At 35.1% G+C, this 22,607-nt stretch overlaps 1 protein-coding gene across 1 annotated transcript in view; it reads left to right on the top strand.

Moving 5' to 3' along the window:
- The window catches only part of KCNH7 (potassium voltage-gated channel subfamily H member 7), a 247,607-nt gene that overhangs the window by 131,628 nt on the left and 93,372 nt on the right, over positions 1 to 22,607 (top strand). Inside the window, exon 3 of the mRNA XM_075153093.1 lies at positions 9,657 to 9,816. Coding sequence (XP_075009194.1) covers positions 9,657 to 9,816 — 160 coding nt within the window. The remainder of the gene's footprint in view (positions 1 to 9,656; positions 9,817 to 22,607) is intronic.

Genomic DNA, 22,607 nt, shown 5'->3' with positions numbered 1-22,607 from the left:
AAAATCATCACATAATGTTTATAAACAGACATTAAAGCTCTGTAGTTCTTTATTTTTCTGTTAAAAGAATGTGAGAGAAAATGTGTCCTACCATTGTTTTTCACCTTGAGCTCTACATTTGGTATTTGTTGAGTGTTATGCTTTAAATAAGCTGACTGAAAATGTGAATGGAAAAAGTCAAAGCATTTTCCCAATGAAATCTAGTTGTTTTCAAAACTATTCTAATTACATGTAATTCCACTGAATTCATGTAATCCCTACTGCTATGACCTTTCCTAATTAAAAATTCTCTGTCTTGACACAGACTGAAAAATGAATGAAAATTACTTAAACTAATATGTAAATGCCTGTTGATACAACTGAAAACGTAGTACAACAAACTCATTTTCATAGTGCTTCACTATTGTTATTTGGGCTAAGTTATTACGTTTTTTCACCCACCTCTTCAACTTCAGAAAAGAATCTGATATTTCGTCACTGACCCTTCTCAAGTGGTACTGACCTATGTCCAATGACACTGGTAATATTTTATTGTCTACTGTCACGTATTGGGATGCTCCGTGTTTTACGGCATTACATTCTAGGTTCTCTTTTGTTAATAGACATAAAACTCTACTCAGGTATATCCACATTTTAGTACCTAACAAAAAGCTCTTATTTTAATATGTACTCAGCTCAAGTGTCATACAGCTGAGCAAAAAATGGATTTTCTATTCACCGTTAATCCTGAAAATTATTTTTTATATACTTTCAGTGAAATAAACATTTCAAAATACTAATTTTGTCTCATGGGAATATCTTGTGCAATGTAGAAAAAATTCACTTTTCAATATTGTCCTTTAAAAATAATCTAAGTGAAACATTTCAGTTTCTCTCTTTTTAAAATAGCATGTTGCTTGCAATGTTTCCCTGTAAAAAAGTTCAAGTGTAGTATACCTTGCATTCACTACAACTGTATTACAAGTGTCCATAAAATCAAGCATTATACTAAGAAAACAAGATTAAAACCATTGGGCCTGCCTTATTCACGCCTGTAACATCTGTAACACTAAAGAATGAAAAATCCTCCCCAGTTATTCAACAGTCAACTTGCAAAGAGTTTAGAGACTTAACAATTAATTTTTCTCAGAGATGTAGCCGTTTGTGCAATCTGCCCTGACCTTCCATGTCTGACTGTTAGCATCTGGTAATACACTGTGCGTGGTGCTTTACATAGGTGCAAGGAACCGGGCACAAGATACTTAACTGCATACGTAGAGACAGAAATGTTCTCATTAACAAGTCAGAGACATTGCATTTCAGAAGCAGCACTACTTGCTATATTCTTCTGGAAGAAAAAGACAATGTGTAATACAGATTTTAGACTAAGTTTAGGGCCTAAATAATTCCAAGTAACACTCATGTTTGAACATATCAGCTTTTCAAACTGCCAGTAATGAGAACCCATCCAGAAAACAGTTGCAGACCCAGCTTTCACCCCACTATGCATGTACCAGAATGTATCTCTGAGAAAGAACAGTTTGAAAGAGTGTTCAAGACTGACTGTAGGAACTGGGCCTCCTGACTTCAGTCTGTGCTCTAGAGAAACCCCCTCTGACAAAACTCAAATGTAGTTTTTAAGGTGAACTGAGACAGAAAGAAGAAAGCCTATCCTGCAATTTCTGCGCCAGCTGTGGTTTCCTAAAAATTACTCTACGTGCAGCCTGGAACCTAAATAAGTCTTTACCCTTCCATGTACACACAGTTATCAACATTTTTGACTCTATGTTCTTCCTTGGTCTCTACTTTGTAGATGTATAGCTTCACTGCTTGTTTGTGTTTCATTTCATTTTTTTTTCCTTGCCAAATATTTAGTTGCTTTATAGCTTCTGTACACGTTTATATATGCTTAAACAACAAAGCACTAGGAAACTGTCCTCCTGTATAAAATGTGTCCAACATTACAATTAACCAGCATAGCTCTATTAGTGTAGGTGTAGATATTATAATCAGAAGGTTAGCAATAATTTTGTCAATGCAGTAGCATAAGAAACACTGGAGCAAGCAGTTGAACAGTACTTATCTCACTATTGAATTATATTATAAATGGGATTAAAGGAAGAGAAAATGAGATATTTATATAGGCCAGTCTAATAATAAACTTGTCCATAGTCCAGAAGATAATTTTTTTCTTAGTTTGGTAGTTTAAAAATTCTTCCCTCGCCTTTAAACACTGTAAGTTAATACCTTACAAAACCTACATCAGTCCTATAAACCAAATCTTAGTACTCGCAACCATTTCAGGGACAGAATGAATATCTATTTGATGTGGAAGGTGGAGTGAAATTTCAAAGGTCCCATTTAATCACTATAAGCTCCCTAATAAATATCAGCGAAATATATTCTTCTTGTCTCTACCCATCCCCCTTAAAAATAGCTATTCAATTGAAAAGGGATATAATATATTTCAACCTGCCATCTATTTTTAGTTGTTCTCTGCAATGAATCTTTTAAGAGAGACAGTCATACAGATACATCTGCAGCATGTTTAATGGGAAGCTTGTGAATTCCCCATTTTTGCCACACAAGGTAGCTCCTTTTCAGTCAGGTGGAATTGGAGAATGGTGACATAAAGACACAGCACAGGTAGAAGATAAAGGGAGTTGTACAATCCATTACCAAGTTCTGTGTGGAAATATACTAGACACATTTTAATACTGTGGGGTTGTTATCTACTAATTCAATTGTGAAAATGAGATCAAGAGTTTCTTTGTGTTACCTTTAGTTTCTTCATTCATTTTTGATGCAGCTTTGGATAAAACACTTTTCTTTTTATGCCTCAGTCCTACCACGTTTAGAAGAAAGTAAAAGAATACCTGTACACTTTGAAGGGCAACAACAGGCAATACTTGCAATGTGGCCTGGGATTCCTGGAATAGATGCTCTTTATGGGTACAAATATTATCATCTTTAGTCTTAGCATTGAGTTTCCTCCTATTCCTCATGTGTGCAGCTACATAAGAAATAGGGAGTGGGGAGGGAAGGAACATCCAAGGGTGATTCTTTCCTTTAGAGCCAAAGTTTTGACAAAATTTAAATAGGGTCTTTACAGTTCAGATGTCTCCAAAGATCTGAATAAATACAAATCTGAAAAAATACAAAGAACTGCAGGTAAAAACGGCAGAAATATTTGTTTGATATTTCTTTCATGGGGTTGTTACTGAATTGAGCAAGTAACTATGTGGTATCTGTTTCCAGTGATCTGATTCTACATCACTAAGAGCTGGGCAATTTTCTGAAGGCAGATTCAGTCACACTTCCACTCATTTTTATTATATAAACAAGCAGACTAAGTTGTGAAAATCTGTTAGTAAACAGTTAGTTTTAATTGACGCAGAAATGGGCTTGCAAGGGCATTTGGAGCCCTTTAACATAACATCATGTGAAATTCTGCAGGATCTTCACATAACTATTTTCAACTTAACACTACAGGAATAGAGTTCTTAGTATGATTTGAGAAAGAAAGCAAACCTTTCCAGTAAGTCAACTGAAAACAAGATTCCCTGTGACATGCTGCACTATTCCTGGCTTCTGCTTGAATAGAAACACAAAGGAATAGATTTTCAGCCCTTGATTGGTCATGGTGAGTCCCCATATCACAATATACATCATCCCTCAGTATTTGGCAAACTGGCTTTGGCTTGAATATTCAATACACATCCCCAGTGCAATTGTCCCTAAATGCCAATAAAAGCTCAACTAAGTACCCTGTTTGCTTAGAGTGGACCTCAAATTGGAGGTAAATAGGCTTCTGAATTTTAAGCATAAAAGAAAAGGACTTTCTTCAATGATAAGTCACAGAAATCACACAAATATTCACTGGGTATTGTTTTTCTTCCAATTTCCTTTTCTTTGTTTCTGACCCTTCAAGGGTACAAGGTGCTCATTAGTAAATTACAACCAGTCATTTTCAGGTGTCATTCTTCTGCACCATTCACAGTTTGATGAGAGCATTTGCTTGCTAAAACAAGGTTTTAACCTGTTTGTTACCAGAATCTTGACAACATATAGAAAAAAGTTTTGGCTTGCTTCCATTTCTTTTTTTAAAGTTTGGCTGAAAGTAGATATGGAGCAACAGGGAGTAAAGTCACAATTCCAGAAGATCACACATAAAGCTGCTTCAGGTAAGGGATTTCTGCTTACCCTTAGCAAAGGTTTCAAGAATGCAAAAGTCTTATCAGCAGCATGCAAGAGACAGCCTTATTTCACAAGATTTTGTATCCCCCTTCCCACCTTGCCTATCATCATATTCATCTACCACACAGTCCCTGTGACCCTACCACACTGGTCCATATAAGGAGCATGTCCATGTTCTTGATCTGCCAGCGTTTGGCAGCAAAATAGATTATAAACAGCAGTCTGGGCCAGAGAACAAGAGTTATCAACATTTCATAGGCTCCTAAGGGGCTTGTTACTATTTGTATTTGCCCTGCTGGGCATGGTGGACAAAACCCACAGCCCCAGCCTTCCTGAATGCCCACACAAAGCAGGACAGTCTTTCCTTTCCCAAGACCAGAGCATACATTTCATTTCATTAAATTCCCTTTACCTTCTGCCTGGAGAAGTATTGCCCTGGACCTGAATAAACAGAGTAACCAACTTTCCGAGACCTGCCCCAGTCTGGAAGAAGTAGAGAGAGATACATTTTTTGTCCATTAGGGAGGAAGAGAATATTGGATTTGGGGAGTAAAGGAGTTAGTAGAAAGCCAGGCCTTGGCTTCTCGTTCCAAACATGAAGAGTCCATGAAGGGTGGGCAAAGTCAAGAGAAGGTCTTCTGGTCTTCCACATTAATTCTCCCTCAGATTATCTCTCTTTTCTTTCCCCAAAGAAGTTCTTATTAACATTGGGCAATCCCCATGAGCCATGCTATGATGAAAGGATAAATAAGGCTGTAAATATGAACACAAGTTCACAAAATGCCATTGGTTATGTTTTATAACATGATGTTCTTTGTATTTGTGGAAGTCAACTGTTTCTTAACAGAGGAATATTAAGTTGCTACTTAGTATAACAGTGATCTAGACTCTAATAATGTCAGAATAACTAGTCAAAAATGAACCTATGAAAACAATACATATTGCACCTCATTACTAACAAAATGCGAACTATGCAGACTTTTCTGTGCTCCTTTTCAGTAAAATGTTGATAAAAGTAAGAATAAGCTTAGAAAACAATTTAATATGAAATGTATTTAGTGGCATTTCTACTATAACTGATAGTTTAAGATTTTAAATTAAAATGTAAGGTATAAACTCCATGTTTGTAATTAATATGTTCTAAGTTTGTGCCTCTGAGAAAAGGCATTTTGAGCATTTATTTTGATGACAAAACGTGAATCATATTGGGGGAAGTGGAGGGTAGTTATTTCCAAAATAAACATGCTGATTATTTAATAAAAGTGCAAAGAATACCCAGCTTCCTTCTCTTCTCCCTATATTATCATAAAATTCTCACATTGCAGAAATGTTTCGTTCAGATCTGTCTTCAAACAGAGAACAGGACCGCCTAGCTCTGAAAACATATACAGTATCTCTGCCTCTAATTTTTAACTGTCTTTGGTCTTGTTCTAGTAGGCAAGCTGTTGTTGGCTCTTCCTTTGTTCTGTTTTGATTTATTCCTTCTCACCTTCAATTTTAAATGAGCATAAGTGGCTATGGATTGTACAGATACCTACACTGGACTACTTGTAGGTTGCAGCACTAAAAAATTATCATAATCCTAGAAAACACTTGTATGAGGTCAACCTGTCCAGAAATTTATATTATGCACACAGAGAACATACTCAACATCTTTCTTTCTATGGCCTTAGTCAGTTGTCCACAGCAGCTCTAGTAACAAAAAATATCTGAACAAAAAATATTGGTTCCAAAATATGTTGGAACCAGCCTCAGCCCCAGTGAAGGTAGTCCTCAAATTTGTACTGAGGTGGAGAAGTCTGAATTTTTTAATGATGAAATGTAGATAGCAACTGTCAGACTCATTCAGGGCAAGAGGGGCTGCAGAGCCATCCTGTAGAACCACAATGGATTTTCAAGGGTCCCTGTTGTGTGAAACGTAGGGTTTCTGCAGAATTAGGACAATTACTTAAATGCCACAGTGTCTCATTTTTCACAGATCCCTTGAGCTTGGCGTATGTAATGGCCTGTGAAAATTTTTTTCCCAGGAAGGCTGAATCAAAATAGTTGTTTGAGATGTATCATTTTTCAAAGTTTGCTTGTCACAGTTTTGCATATGAGAATGAAGGCTCTTATAATTTGGAATACCTTCACTATTATACTAAGTGTATTGTCCTCTCCCAATCGCTCATAAACAGAGCTATTACAATTCAAATAGAAGATACAGCCTGATAAAAATCTGTCCTAAAATCTTATATAGAAAATCACTGGAAAGGTAAATAGATTTTATGAACCAGATTAATTGGTTTGATGTGTCTGCTTTGTACTGCTCTCATGAAGCAAGTCAACTTATAAACACTATGCAGCCAGATATTTGAATAGGCTTTGCTTCACCAGAATTGCTCCAATGGTGCAATATATACTTATATAATCCTAATATATCCTAAATCTTTATTTTTTAAATATTTATTGTCACTTATGTATACATTTTGGCAGTTATTTGTTTCACACCAGCCTGTCTTGTGAAATCATACTGTTGGATACATAACTACAGAATCCCACATATCCACACAGGATATAGGGGAGCAGAATCTTTTCTTCACATTTGGATATTTTGCCACTAATTTAACTAGATGAAAGAGTGGGCTTTAAAATTCCATAGACAAAAGAAAACAAGCCCTTATAACAATGGAATTCAAGCTGACAAGAAAATATCCAGCTTTTCCTCTTTATCTCCTCCAATGATGATAACAAAAGAGCACAACAGGTATATTTCATGATTACTCCTCAATAGTAATCTTTAGAAGATCCAGATATATTGCTGGATATTGAATCTACTAATTACACAGGTATAATTTTCATAATTATTCTGATTATATCATCCACTTGCTCTGTGCCGTTAGATGAGAAATGCAAATTCCAGAAACGTCATTACAATTTTTATTGCTCATCAGAAGCATTTCTTACTCTCGAAATACTCAGTATAGAGACAAAACAGGGAAAACATGCTGAGTGCAATGAAGAGCAATGGAATGCCAGAGTGCAAATACTGAATAAGATTGTTTATAAACTACTATACAAGTATAAACTACTTAATATTTCCTTATTGCCATCAACTCCAACAACTCAAAACTTATCTTTTGAATTTGCTAGTATTCTTTCTTTAGACCCAACTCTTATTTTTCACAAGCGTCTTCCTTGTTAGTTTATATTTTGTATTTCCTTATTGCCATTTCAATAGGGATAGATACTGATGAGTGTATAGCAGATAACAGTTTCTGTACTAAAGACAAACATTAATAGTGACTGCAACAGGCATTGCATTTTGGTTAAGTTGTGGAATTCCAATTCCAGTCATTCACACAAAGTGAATATTCTATGCCTCTTAAAAAGCCCAGGTATCTTGGAAAAACTTCAGACTCATAAACTACACTGGACTCATTAGCCTGCTGGTGCAATTGGTCTTCAAAGGAACTATGCTGAATTATACCAGATATGAATCTTTCCCATTTTTTGTTCCCAAGATATTTCTACATACATCTTAAATTTTTAACCCTGTGCTCTTTTTGCCACATTCTTAAGCTGTGGACTATTAAACAGCTTCTGCATCTCCCCAGAGATGCGAATCCCTAGCTCCGGTTTGGAAATGCTTGAGGGTGGAATGTTCTACATAAACGGGAGATAGTGTCATTACTTAGCACTGTGGGAAGCATTTCAAAAGCTGAAACACCCTTGCCTTCAAAAGCAGGAAAGTTTTTAAAGAAGTCTGAGGCTCCTTGTCATCCTTGTTTGCAAAAACTGGTAAACATTTGATCCACTGGAGTTCAGTGTTCTTCAAAGCCATGCACGCCTCAGCCTAGCCCCACCTCTGGTCCTTTGTGTTAAAGGTGTCCAATTGGGGGATATCTGCTCAATCTATAAATCTGCATGCCAAACATAGTCTATATCATGAAATAGTAAGTATTTCCTTCCAAGCGAATCAATAAATATCATTTTGACTGTTTAAACTCAAGACGTATTTTTATTAGTTATCTAAAAACACAAAGATTATTTCTAAATTCTCTTCAGACGCTCTGTTTAACCAGTCTATGTTGCAATGCTTGGCCTGCAGCACTTCTATTTTTAGCTCTAATGGAACAGTCTTAAATTGCTTATTTTCTGTTTACTAAAGTCATTGAGCTTGTAACCATGGCAACTGTGGCAAGTGCCACAGCTTAACTGTTTTATTAAATGGATTGAAGGTACAGCTGCAAAACTTGAAAGGCCAGCATGTCAATTTTATATATAGCTCAAACTACCATATATACCACGTTATAGCAAGTACTACATTAAATACGAGGAGCCAGAATGTGATCTTGTTTATAATGATATAAATCTTTACTCTCTCTCCTCAATGGAGAAAAAAAAAAAAAATATTATTGTGTAACCCAGATCAGGATCTGTTTTTGTCAAATTGCACACCCTGTCAAGTTTCAGTGATTAGTGCATTTGAATGCATAAATTGCAGATGATGTACATTAAACCAGTCCCTAATTATCATGGAAAGACACCATTCTCACAGTGGTGTTTGCATGAAGCTTTTAGCACATTATTGTATTCCTTACAGCAATCACATTATTTTTGGAACCACTATATTTTGTTAGGTTAATAGAAGGAATTAGATCAAAACTAGTGACCTTGTCAAATGAAACTTCTTAAGAGTTATACTGGAAAAATTAACGCAAAGAATTCTATAAATCTGTAATTAGGGATTTGAACAAGAACACCCTGAGTACCAGAGGTGTTGAGAAATTACACCTTCTGTTCATTTCAGTATAAGCTGGGTATGCTCCATATATATGAAAACTAGGGTACTTTTAAATTCATACTTCAAATTGTATATAACAGTCAAGTCAAATACTTCTGAAAATTATTAAAAATTATTACCACAATTTAGAAGTTTTTTGTCATAGAATATAAAACCCCACAGGATCAGATAACAAATATCATTTTTAACACAAACCTAAACAACATTATACAGTGCCCAAAAGATTGAGAGCTAAAATAAGAATAGTGATATATTTACACCCATAAATATTTAATGCATGAATCATCCTGTTGTAATAGAACCAAAAGCTTGAAGAATGTTTGACATTTAGTAGAATAGGGTTCTGCTTTCTTCGCTAGTGTTGTGGTTGGAACAGTGTTCGCATTGCTCCTTTTGGTACTAAATGTCTCCGTATCACAAGACTGTCTATATAAAAAACAAAAGGTAAAATTGACATTTTAAAGGAGAGATCTTTTGGAAGAGGTAATAATCTAATAAATTATCAAAAGATGTATTTCTTTCTATGAAAATGTTCTTGTTTAAATTAAAGAATAGTGTGTTTGATGTTCAATCATTATATTCAAAGAAATATTCTTCACTAGCTGTTGGTGTAACTGGAATTACTGGAGTGAAAAAAATAGTGAAGTTTCCTTTCGTTTATGTATTTCTTTCTTTTTTTTCCCTCCATCTGCAGGATCTACCTTCATTTGCAACACCCACATAATTCCAGTGAAAAATCAAGAGGGAGTAGCGATGATGTTTATTATTAACTTTGAGTATGTAACAGATGAAGAGAATGTGGCATCTCCCGAGAAGTGCAAGCCAATATTGCCATCCAAACTTGTAAATCGTAAGTTACTCATTGAAAGTTCTCTGCTTACCTCTGCTCTTAGCTGGGAGAGTAATTAACCTCGGCAACAATGATACCAAAGAAATTATGCAATTCCCATTGCCTGACTCATTTAAGATTGAATTCAAAACAGTAAGAAGTTAAATGTAGCAAACCCATTATAAAGTTGGCAAGATAATGTATCAGATCTTTGATAGTACTAACAGCATGGATCTTGTGAGTACTGCTAGGAAATATAAATTCATTAAAAGTAAAACATTTCACAGAAGTGTGTTACTGTTGACAAAAATTGATTATGAACAGAAAACTGCAAAAAAAGCATTATGCATAGCCCAAATATTTCACCTTAGCCTATTCAAAATTGAATATTTCTATTTTTCTTTCCAAATAAAAAATAGTTGGTGGAAAGTTTGATTAAATTAGACTAGAAAATATAAAATGTGAAAAAAAACAGTTCAAATATAATTAAACATCCTGATTTTATCAAGTTGAAGTATTTAGATTGGCTTCAAGGATGTGGGGTTTTTTAGATACACAGGAAATGCTTTTGTTTTCATTCCACTCTAGAACGTAAGTATTGTCAAAATCAGAAAACTCTACACAAAACAAAAGTCTGCTTCTTATACAGCTAGACTGTGTATTTTTCTGTAGCTATCTGCAGAACGCGTGTTCTTTTGCTGACCTTCACTCTGTGCAGCAACAGCACATGATCCTTCTGCTTTGCATCTGCACTCACGTAATCTGCTCTTACTACAAGATTTCCCAGAACACATCCCCATTTGTACAAGCTCTTAGTAAAGCACAGCGTGCTCTAACTGTGAGCATTAACACTCTCCCCGGCTGGCTCAGCAACAGTTGGAAAATACCTTTTCACAGTGTAATAATCTTTAATGTTAGTATGATAAAGGGACCTGGAACCTAAGTTTTCTGACTGTTAAATCAACACTTCACTTTCTCTAGATAGGTGACAAAGACCAGTACGATCTTCGCTGCAAGAAGTGAGGGGAGAACTTTCCCAATATAAGCACTATGTACTACTTGAAGTGATGATATGCTGTATTATTTTTTCTGCTAGTTATGTTGAGAAGCTTGTAAGGAGCAGGCCAGTAGCTGTGCATATAACAGCATTACCAGATTCCTTCTGATAAAAGCAGTCTTTGCCATTCTTCGTAATTTAGACTTTCTGCACCGTATTTTCTGGCAAAAATGCATAGGATCTCACTCAAAGCTCTGTGATGATCAAAAAATATATAAACAAAAAGTTCCCCCATAATATTGCCAAATCATTCACATTTTTAAAAGATTGCAATTTACTTCTATTACTAATTGGGATACTAAAAAATACTGTTTTCATTAAGCATGGAGAAAGAGCTCTGACTGAATCACTCCAGATGGGCCAAAGTCTTTCCACTTATGTCCGTAGAATCCTACAATGGCAGTAGATATAAGATTGTGGAAAGGAAAATTCCCATTACTGAAAACTAGCAGTCTGCAAATCATTATTGTTCACCAAATACCACATGTTTTTAAAACAGCCTTTGTAAATGTTCTTTACAATACATATTTAAAATCTTGTGCTTTTATACTTCCTTTTCTTATTCTGTTTTGCAGGGGTTTTTTGAATAACCAATACAGCAGTATTTTTCATTTTTCTGGAGATAGCAAGAAAACATTTTTGTTTTTCTAGCAATGTTATGGTAAAAATCCCATTAAGGGGTATCAGAAAAAGTAACAAAATTGCATCAGAAAAAAAATAATAAAAATTACATCAAGTAAAACCCACTCATATTCTGTTTGTATTTCAGGATGCCACAATTTTGTGAATTTTGAACACTTTACTTCGTGGTTTTAAAAAACAATTTTATAACATAAATAAAATTGTTCAGCTGATCTATGCTTAATGTGGTTTTGTTGACAAAATAGAAAGTAAAATACCAATTGGTGGGGGGAAAAAAAAAAAGCGCTTTATGTCCTGAAAAAGAGCTTTTTATTCTGCTATCTGTGATACATCACTGTACATTTTCAAGTGTTGTCACTTGCCATATTTCAAAGTGAGAAGCCACTAAAGAGGACATCCGCAAGAAAACACACTTAGTCAAAACATCCTTCTCTTGTTTTATTACAGTAGTTATGCCTGACATACACAGGGGATTTCCTTGCTGAGAGTTCTTGAAAAATGAATAGGTGGAGCTCCAAGCTCAGTACATAATAGAGAAAGATCAAGGTGCAAAAGGAGGCAAAGAAAGGTGACTTGAACCATTTTCCTGCTAGTGGGTACAGCCAGATGCCTGAAACTGGCAGAAATTAGAGCAGGCACATGGCTGCTCTTACTCCTACCTAGTTGCTTATGGTTTAGGGCAGACTTATGTAGGCAGGATGGGAAGAATGGTGATACAAAATATGCTACATAGCCAAAAATTCTTCTTGGCAGAGAGAAATCTCAAGAAACAGGCCAGCCTGTGCAAAACATCCAGAAATAACTGCAAGATGTTGTGTACAGGCCAATGGTGGATTTGAATTAAAACAAATAAACAAAAGCCTTGAAATTTAGAAAAGGCAGAGAGAGGCCAATAAACAACAAAAGCAGTCACAAAAAAGGTGGATTGTTTACCAGTAAAAACATCTTTTTTAAGTCATGTTCCCACCGTAAGAAAGACAAACAGCAGATTAGTTTTTCATCATCTTACTCTATTTAGAACATACATTAACAGGTAAAGCAGGTGCCCTGTTTTCATTGGATCACACACAAAATGGGCAGTAACGGGTACTGGTTCAAGAAAAAAAAAAAGCAAAGAAACAAAATCCCTTCAAATCCAGCAACCAATTTAAAGAATAAAAATAGAGAGGGAACCAGCCATATAACAAGTGCAATACATCTCTGACAAACAACCAGGATAAGCAACAGCTAATGACAAAAGACAAAAGATTTCAGATTGCATTAACATCCACTACCCAGAAGTACACAGATGATGAGAGATTTCTTTCCAGAGCTCCTTAGATTGAGTTTTCTCATACTAGAATGTCTTTTCAACATGGCAGCAAATAAAAATGACTGAGTCAGGTTGCAGGAGAGAAGAATTAAAAGTGAATAGGAAACAAAAACATTACCGTTATTTTCCTGACCCTAGAAAATGAGATAACTCTTCCATACTATCATTCTTCCTCTAATTGATTTATTAAGAGTTGACATCAAATTTATCAAGTGTAACTTTGAAAAACCTTTCCTTTTTCTAAAAGCATCTATCCTGCTAGCTGCAGCCAACGGTTTTGAACAAGAGCGCTTACCACAGTGCCCTTCATGACTGAAATCTAACACAATGTAAGAAAAAAAAGCATTTTGTGCCGTACACACAGTGCATTCTGTTTTCAAAGGCTCTAACAGAAAAGAGGGATTCCAATCTGTTAAAGGGCTGAGGGCCCTCTGAACAAATTAAAGACCTACGGAAGGCAACTGACATTTTCGAGGCTGAGCTCAGAGAATACATTTAGTTCTGGATAGGCAGGAAATTAAAAACTTACCAGCTGAATACTGACATATATTTTAAATAGTCTTTATAAGCTCTTTGGGATAGGGATCCTGTCTTTTGTTATGTGCCATTATGATGGTTAACACAGCTAGGTTCTGATTCAGCATTGGGCTTGGCAGATTACGATAATAATAGATTATTAAAAAAAATATGGTATGCTGCCAGTAGTTTGATGACCACATTTGAGTATAAATAGAATTTTTTCTAGTCTGGTGCTCAAGAGCTCCTATCTCATATGCAGCAAAAAGCTGAATATGCAGTAATGTGAAAAGTGGCTGTCTTCACAATAGCAGTGTAAAAATCCTTACAGCTGATTCTTTTGTTCCCTTTATTCTTCCTTGCAAGAATTTATCATCAGTTCTCTATGGCAGTCTGACCAGTGTTTGTATAATCAAATAGCTAAATTTTGGAAAATCCTAGCATGCACCAAATCCGTAAAGTACTAAATCACAGCCAACAGGTTTTTCACTCTTTTCTGTTTCATTGCTTTTGTGTTTTGCCACAATTCTATTTTTCAATATATGCCATTTTACTAGAAAAACAAAGGAATTCTGTGTTCATATATAACTCTTTCCTTTCAGGGAAAAAAAAATCCCCAAACATTTTTCATAACTTTTTGTTTAAACTTCTAAGCAAATTTATTTCATACAATATCTGTCCCATCTTTATATTCAGAGAGGTGAGGAAATTTCATCTGTAAGCACTTATTCCATGACTGGGTAACATCCTCTTTTCCAGTGAGGATGTATTTGTACAATGTGCAGTTAAAATGAAACTTACAGAAAGTGATTTCTGCTATAGATGTCCATTCATCATCTAATCACCTTTCTAAATTTTGTCTCATTTCTACGTATAAGAATTCTATTCATTCTTACTTCAAGTCTTTTCTAATAAGTTTGTTTGCTTTCTTGTGTTGCCTTTTCTTAGATCATGTAAATGTTTTATAATTCCAGAAATTAACTTCTATATCCAAAGATAAAAACACTTAATAACTTTACCCCACCTCACTTTATCTGTGAGATGCTTGAAGACATAAATACCTGCTTTTTTAAGTAAAAGGATATTTGTTTAGCATATTAAACTGTTAAGATCAAAAGTTTTGAGCTATGTAAGCCCTGAAAATTGTTTTTACTCGTACTGTAACATTTCTTATGGACTGGTCTCTGTCACATCTGATAAGACACTAATTTGCTTGATTGTCACCATGATGATAAAAAATTATTCCCATAAGTGTTGTTCATAAATTTTCATGAATCTAATCATTTGACAAAGTTGTATAAAAATTTCAGCTCCAAGTGAAATAATGTATAAATAATGGATATTTATCAAGATGCTTTTAGAAAAAGAGAACTCACTCCTGTTAGACTCACTGTAAAAGAAGAAAAAGAGCTTTCTGTAGATTGTCTACAAAGAACTACATTAAGAAGAGATGTGATTTTATACCAGTTTAGCAAAAAAACTGTGTGAACACTACTAAATTATCATTTAAATTTGTCTACTATAACAGTTGTTAACCAAATTAAGATGAGATAAGAATTCCTGTACAGTGTGTTCTACAGACATCGTTAAACTCTTTATCAGACTTCATTAAACTCTTTATAGTAAAGTGTTAAGCTACTATAACTTCTGTATATAAATATGGCTTTTAAATCATCTGTTGAGGAAAGGGAACATAAGTGTCCAATTTTATTCCCAAATCTGTCAAACATTCCAATCTGGCATGTTCATCCACTTCATCAATTCGATGAGGAATTTTTACAGAAATTTAAGGAACTGGTGGCATAAATTAATATTTGCTCCTGGCACCTGATTCTGTTCTTCAAAGCTGTCAAATATTTTGTCTGTAAAGCTAGTAACTGCAAAATATCAAAATCAATCATGACACAGAATGGATACAGAGAAAATCAGCAGCCATTTCACACTGACAGAAAGTCAGAGATGTAAGGATACTGACTTCAATATGAAGAATGTAGCTGTAATTATTCTACTCAAAGTAGACCATTTTTGGGATTGTAATGTGCACACATGCACAAGATGAGAAAAACCTCTTGGAACTTTTATTCTGAGTTGTCTTCATCTTCTGCCCCACCTAGAGCATGCTGCTTTTTTACTGACCTATAAGTGCTTTTTCTAACACGCTAGTCCTTTCTAAAGCAAAACTCCTATTAATATGTAGGCTAAAATAGCTAAAGTCGGAGGAGGTAACTTTATCACAAGTTTTATTCATTTAACTTCAAAACACTTTGACTAGCTAGAAGTACTAACCTATAAGCTAATACTGGTTCCCAAACACAATGCTCATTACCTCATGGGAGAAAGCCCAGAAAGTTACTTGATTAAGCACATAATTGCATTCTGCCGAAGAGGGATATTTGAGGATTGTCTTATCATTTTATCACGTCAAAATCTATAAGCCTATTAAAGACACCTTGGAATAATTTCTTGAGTTTCTTCCTCTAAAGGAAATAAGAGGATCTCTTATACATCCAATAAATGCATACTTTTTGGATAAGGTTCAAAGAAAATTAACAGGCTAATAACATTCTTAAAACAGCTAAAACCATAATCAGAAAACCTTTCAAGCAGGAGATCCCTCAAGGTGCTTACACTTCACCAGGTTTGGCTCTATCCTGGTCCTAGCAATGGAGTTACATCTCAGGAGTAGAGATCACTGCATGCACTGAAGTTACAAATAAAATAAGAACAACTGAAATTCAAATCAGGCCTTTCCTTTAAGTCAAAGAGTTAACTCAAAAAATGATATTTGTTTTCCTCTGTGCGTAGCACTTTGCTACATAAGTAGGGATAGCAGTTTAGTGAGAGGCAAGGATATTTTTTTTTCTAAACATATCTGGACAACAACATTGTCATGAAAAATTGTATACCGTTTGATGCATACAAGTTTGCCACATAGAACATGGCACGTATAAGCAATAGTAACCCCCTGACTTTGCCCAAACGTAATGAGAAATTTGTCCAGGGTCTTATTTTTAGCTGCACCACTGGGAGCAAATTCATCATAAGTCAGGGCTAGTCAAGAAAAATTTTTTCCAAGAGGACAAAGGTTTCTATCTAGCCAACCAGCAGCATAGTTCTGACAACCCCAGTGCCAATATATGTATTTGGCTCCAAGGTAAATTACAGTGAATGTTAGGTGAACTGAGACAGTGTTGAACTCTTAGCAAAGGAATATAGCCAAACAGCAATCAACAGTAAAAGACAGAAGGACCTCTGGTACTTTCACCTTCAGTGCTCCAGAAACACCTAACTGCCTAATTAACAGAACAGCCATTAAGATAAATAAATTCTATTAGTCGTCTTCTACAGACAGAGAAATACAGGTTGGGTGGCTATATTTTGTTTCCTCATGACGGCTACTGTTGGGACACAGATGAGAAAGGAAGCCTCCCTGGCTTCACTGTAATTAGCTGTTTGCATTACAGCCTCTCCTAGCTAGGATCACAGAGCTATTGTGCTATATCTTGTACAAACATTTAATAAAAAAAAAGACAATCTCTGCTTAAAGAGATAACAAACCAAAAAAAGGGAATGACGCAGCTTTCAGTAGCTTTCAGTGGAGGCGACTTGTGCACACTGGACAGCAAAAGGAACACAAGCTGGCTATGCAGAGACCCTGCAAATTTTCCTTTTGCTATTTAAATAAATACATAGTAAGTATGAGAAGTGAGTGTGAAAAGGATTCTTGGATTGAACTAGATCCAGGAGGTTTCTTCCAGTCCTACATTTTTATTTATTTTTAACAGGTCTCCTATCTATTTGTTCTTTTCAGAACATTTAAAACAGGTGAGTTCTGTGACATAACTCGAAGGCTAGAATAATGATTTTGCAAAGTCATCTCACATTATAATACATATCCTCAGGAAAGTATAAAGACAGTGAGTTTTGCATCATTCTCTGATGGAAGAGAGAGACATATGTCTCTATTATTCATAATAAGAACTAGCACAGAGAACTTAAAACATCTGTGCACTTGTTAAATTGGAGATTTTAACCTTGAAGAGGGAAAATTCAAATCTATCAGGGTATCTCAAGCTTAGACAAAGAGGAGTCTACTAGATAGCAGAAAAAAATATTTAAATGGATTTGAGAAGCTTTCAGATGGACACTGGTCATAAGGAATATGTTTTGTTATTTATATTATTCAACATGGAGTAGACACTCTTTCAAGGTAAGCAAACAAAATAGATCTACAGATAAAAATAAGGGGTTTTACCATCACTGTGTCTTATTTCTCAGGCATAGAGTCCTATCATTATTATTTGATTATATTAAGGAGTATAGCACCCAGGCAAGCTGGGCATTTCAAAGACCTGAAAGCAATGGGCAAAGACACATAGTCTGAGGAGTTCTTCCCATGAAGACATGAAATAAGTGAGCCCTACCAGGAATATGAAACTTCTTTAAGGTCACACTGTGAACAAGTGTCAGTGAATAAAGCCTATTCTTCCTAAGGAGATTATGAATTCTTCAACTTTTCAACAAATTTCTTCCAAACAAAACTGGCATTTCCTAGCAAAGAAATTATCACTAAGAAATTAGAAGAGGTTCCCTTTCATGAGAAATAGCACGTTAGTCTGGATACACCTACTTTAGCTTTCTGTCTGAAACATTAGCCAACTTTAAAACTTGGTAATTGGAAACATATATTGATCTATGTGACAAACAGTAATTATCAAAGTACTTCTTAATGGAATAGTTCTTAAATTTTCCAAATAAAAAGGCAATGTACTTTTAGAACAATTCTTCTGCAGATTACATATACTGTATATGAATTCAAGCTACCTAAATTTGCTTCTAAAATGTGTGGAAATTTGATATTCTACCTTCTTTTCTTAATAGTCTGTTTATTTTTTGAATCTGTTTCTTTTTAAGCTAAAGCTTTTTGTAAATCTAGTTTAATTGTATTTCAGATGGTAACAACCTTTCAAGTGGCTCTTCTTCAGGTAAATCTATCTTCTAAAATTCTATCTATTGAAGTCCTTTTATTGCTTTGTACTGGTTCTATTATTTCAAGATCTCATTACATTTTGTATAATTCCAGAAGAGTGCAAGTCAAAATATGGCTCTTGCTCCCACTCTCTGAATACTTATTTCTGCAAAACTATAGATATAACAGCTAAACTATTAAATTTAGTATAATTATATGACATATAAAATCCAAATGTAGTGATACTTTTCAGCTTATTATCAGTGAAAGTTCTTGTATGCAGAACATAAAAAAAAAAATCAATCGATATATGAGACAAAACACACTGCGGAATTTGTTAACGGTGTATAAATTCTGTGCTAAAACATAAGGAGAACTTCTTCAGGCTTCCTGTCTCAGACAAAAGCAATATTTTTTATTCTATGAAGTCTGGCAACCACCGTGATGAAGGGTTGAGGATTTCTTGAGAACTTGATTTAATAGATGAATCAATTCTTTTTTCCAGCTACCAAAAAACCCACCATATTCTCAGCAAGACAGCAAAAAATTGTGCTAGTTGACAAATTCTTTGCATATAAAATTTGTTGTGATGCTTGCTATTTTGTTTCATTGCAGTTATTTATTTTTTTCTTCCTTTCCACTTTTAATTATGTCTAAGAAATATAAATGCAAGAAGTAAAATCTCTTTCTGAGAGGACCAAAAATTCTTTTTGCTTATGGCTTTTTCACAAAAACACTGTAACTCTTATAATCTTAACATAATGAATAAGATCTAATAAAATGACATCTCTATTAACAAATGGGAAGAAAACCAGACAGGTAAATGTACAGATTCATATTAACATCCAAGCATATAACCATTCTGTCTTTTGAGGGAGACCCTGAGAACATTGTTCAGACTAAATTCACTAGTCAACCACACACAGCATAGCTGTACATTAACCAGCAACTTCATTACCTTCCTTTGATGTTTTGACAGGCTACCTCAGAGGGCTATGTGTAGACAGAAGGATCTGGAACCATATTACTCTCCTAGCCATTCTCAATAGTACTTTTTAGGAGAAGTATAACCTGAAGACAAAAATTTGCCACCACCAGCACAGAGATAAAAATACTTTCTCACTTACAAGGGAACATAAAGAAGATTGCTGTTACTAATACGATAGAACTCAAGTGCAACCTTAAATTTTAAAGAAAACTAGAAGAAGAACTGAAGCACCAAAATTAAAGTAGACCATATCAGAGGATAAGAAAACTGCGTGTATGCAGTATCTGAGAATTATAAATTTAAGCTTCTAAAGTTAATAATTGGATATGCCTTCCTTTTCCTGCCTGAAAAGAAATGAAGATTATTTAACAAGCAGAGCAAGAAAATGATGTATGCTTCTCTACATTTGGGGGGAAAGAACTGAAAAAAAAACGTAATTGGCTCTTGCTGTAATTCTCTGTCCTAAGGCCCATACCAAAAATAAGGCAGCATCACATGCCTCAGTTTTTGCATAGAGTACATTCAAGTATTTGCTGCTATTTTAGACTGTCAATGTTTAGGGATTCCATTTCTCAAAAGCAATTGTTTCCTTCAGTATGTTGCATGAGTTGTTAGATAGTATTTCCAAGCCTTTGAGCAGCAATTCAATAATTGCCAGTGTCTGTATTTTTGATAACCTAGATCCTGAAAATTCCTTGACCGTAGGCATTCAGTCGTCAGAAAATCTTTCAGCAAAAAGAGCTGACTTGTGCTTCTTCTGTGAAAGTAATTATGCTTATTGTTTGGGGAAATTTCAGAACAAAAATATTATTGAATTAACCCATGCTCCGGAGGATAGTCTGTCATAATCAACGTACCTTACCTGCCCTTGTCAAGGAAATCTCTCTCTGTTTAGGATAGGTTGATCTTTGTGGGTATGCATGTTGTATTTTTTAATCTCATATACTGAAAAAATAAGATATGTTTCATATTGTAGCCAGACCAGTCATCCACTATGATAAAACTATGCAAGACTTGATTTTCTTCAACACACTACCATAGTTAACAGGTTGTACTGGAACATGGACAGCTCAGAGTTTGGTTTAGCTCTCAGCCTAGGACAGGTGGTATGTCATACCAGGAAACAGTTGGGACAGTTTCTACACCTCACTTAATTTATCTTGTGCAAACTTTTTGTGCATTTGAGGTCCTTTGATTTTGGAAAGTCTAAATCTAGAGAAGGTGGAGAGTCTAATAAACTAAATCTAGCTCCCAGCTAGGGAGCCTGAGACCAGCTACCACTTCTTTTCCCTTTGGTTGACTTATCTGAAAGCAGCTTCAGATACTGGTTTTCGGATTACTGCTTCTCTGCATCAGCATGAAAGTAACAATGCTACTAGAGTTGCTACAAAAACTAGCTAAGCAATTCTTTGAGGAGTCATCATGACCTCCCAGCTCCTATCTCTTAGGGCTACCCTTCTGTAGTGTTCGGGATAGGAAACCAGGAATCCCATGTGCATAGACATGGGCTGAACAGACTTTGGGATAGCACATAGCATCTACCAGTAATCCTAAAACCACTAACGAAATTGTAGTGAAAGCAAAGCTCTCTCAGTTGTAAGTGTTTCTCTGACTTTGCCACTGTGTGTAGTATGTAAGTATACATTTTCATCACTAGAAGTTTGAGGAGTCCCTTAACTGTAGCAAGGCAATATTCAGGCCAAATGTCATTTCCCTTCCTTGTTACAGAATGCTTGCGCAGAATAGATAGGGGAATTACTTACCACGCAAGTGTATTGGGTTACTAAAGAAATCCTTATTCAGATATGTTTTTGCTGGAATACCCCATTTTCAAAATGAAATTTGTATTGATGGGACAGGAAATTTGCAACCACGACCATAACTGTTAATAAAGTCTTTTTGGAACCAATTTTCATTCTTCCTTTTTTTTTTTTCACCACCACAAAATTCTATGTGATGGTATTTAGTGTTTAAGGATTGCGATTTTCCATTAATGTTAACATTTCCCATTTCAATACTTATGGAAAAGCAAGGCTATTATTTTTTCTTATCAAGATAGGTTTTTTTCCTACTCTTTTTCCACAAAACTGTTAACCAAAACATTTTATTTCCATGAATTCTCAATATCTTCTCCTTTGATCTCCCAAAATATGAGACAGAATTATAAAAGGCTTCCAGAAGGCGAGAAAAGTCAATTTGAATTTGGGACTTTGGAGATAAATACATCTGCGAACAGTTTAGAAGTGTCCTTTCTTATCTGCAGTATATTTTTGGACTGAGTTCTACTATTTAGAAACTCTAAGGGTTAGCTGAGATGGCACAGTGAATAAATGCAACCAACAGATTAACTCATTTGCAAATTACTTATTCAGTGAAGCAAGGTTTGAAAGGAGGAGGTGGAATGTAAGCCTGGAATTGTGACTCAGACTCAGCTGCTTTCCTCAATTGCTCTTAGCAAGGCACAATTATACAAATCTCTGACTCAGCATTAAGAAGAACTTGGCAATCTAGCCTTCAACTTCAATAAAACATAAGGATTTTAATGTAACATTATCTGTATATTTATAGTAAATAGCTAGTTGCATCTAAAAAATGTTTTAGTATTGTAAGCCAAGATAAATCTGCTCTGACATCATACCTGCACAAAGCAGGGGTTGTCCACTGTCAAACAAAAGATTTTACCCCATAAACAGTATGCCGGGAAAGCTTCCACCAACCCTTCTAGTCTATACTGGGGCAGCAGGCCTGGGGCCATGAATTTTACTTCATGACAAATTGTATTATTACTGAGCTGAGCAAGGAAGTGTAATGTAAACTAGCCACATTTTGAATGGGCCTCCTGATAGCTTTAGCTTCAGTACTGCGGGAGAGAGCTGAATGTCCAACACCCATATAGCTCATTATCTATACACTGAAGAAGAATAATTATACTCCTCCTCTAAAGAATATTCAAATTAAAAAGCAGAAAATAAGGATTTTAACTTTGAAACCATTTATTACAGTTTATAGAAGAATACCAAAAAGCTACTCATTTAAGTTTTCTATTTCATGCCCAAGAGTCTTAGCAAGAAGCAAAATTCTCACTGAGTATTCTTTCCAGCTGAACTGCAGTTAGACAGCTAAATCAGTAATGCAGTATAACATGGTCATATTAACTTGGTGAAGCAGAAAAGACCATCTGCACCACCATGAATATGACTAAAATAGAGTGCCAGCAAAAAGCCTTTAACAGTGTCTAATGCCAGAAAACCTTATGAATGGTATTTTTAAGAAGTTCAGTGTAATTGATGAAAAAAGAATTGTAGTATTTGTCTCAATTCTGATGCAATAAG

This window comes from Calonectris borealis, chromosome 6, assembly GCF_964195595.1.
Source record: "Calonectris borealis chromosome 6, bCalBor7.hap1.2, whole genome shotgun sequence".
In the NCBI taxonomy this organism is placed as follows: domain Eukaryota; kingdom Metazoa; phylum Chordata; class Aves; order Procellariiformes; family Procellariidae; genus Calonectris; species Calonectris borealis.
This window is presented reverse-complemented; position numbering and strand designations above follow the sequence as displayed.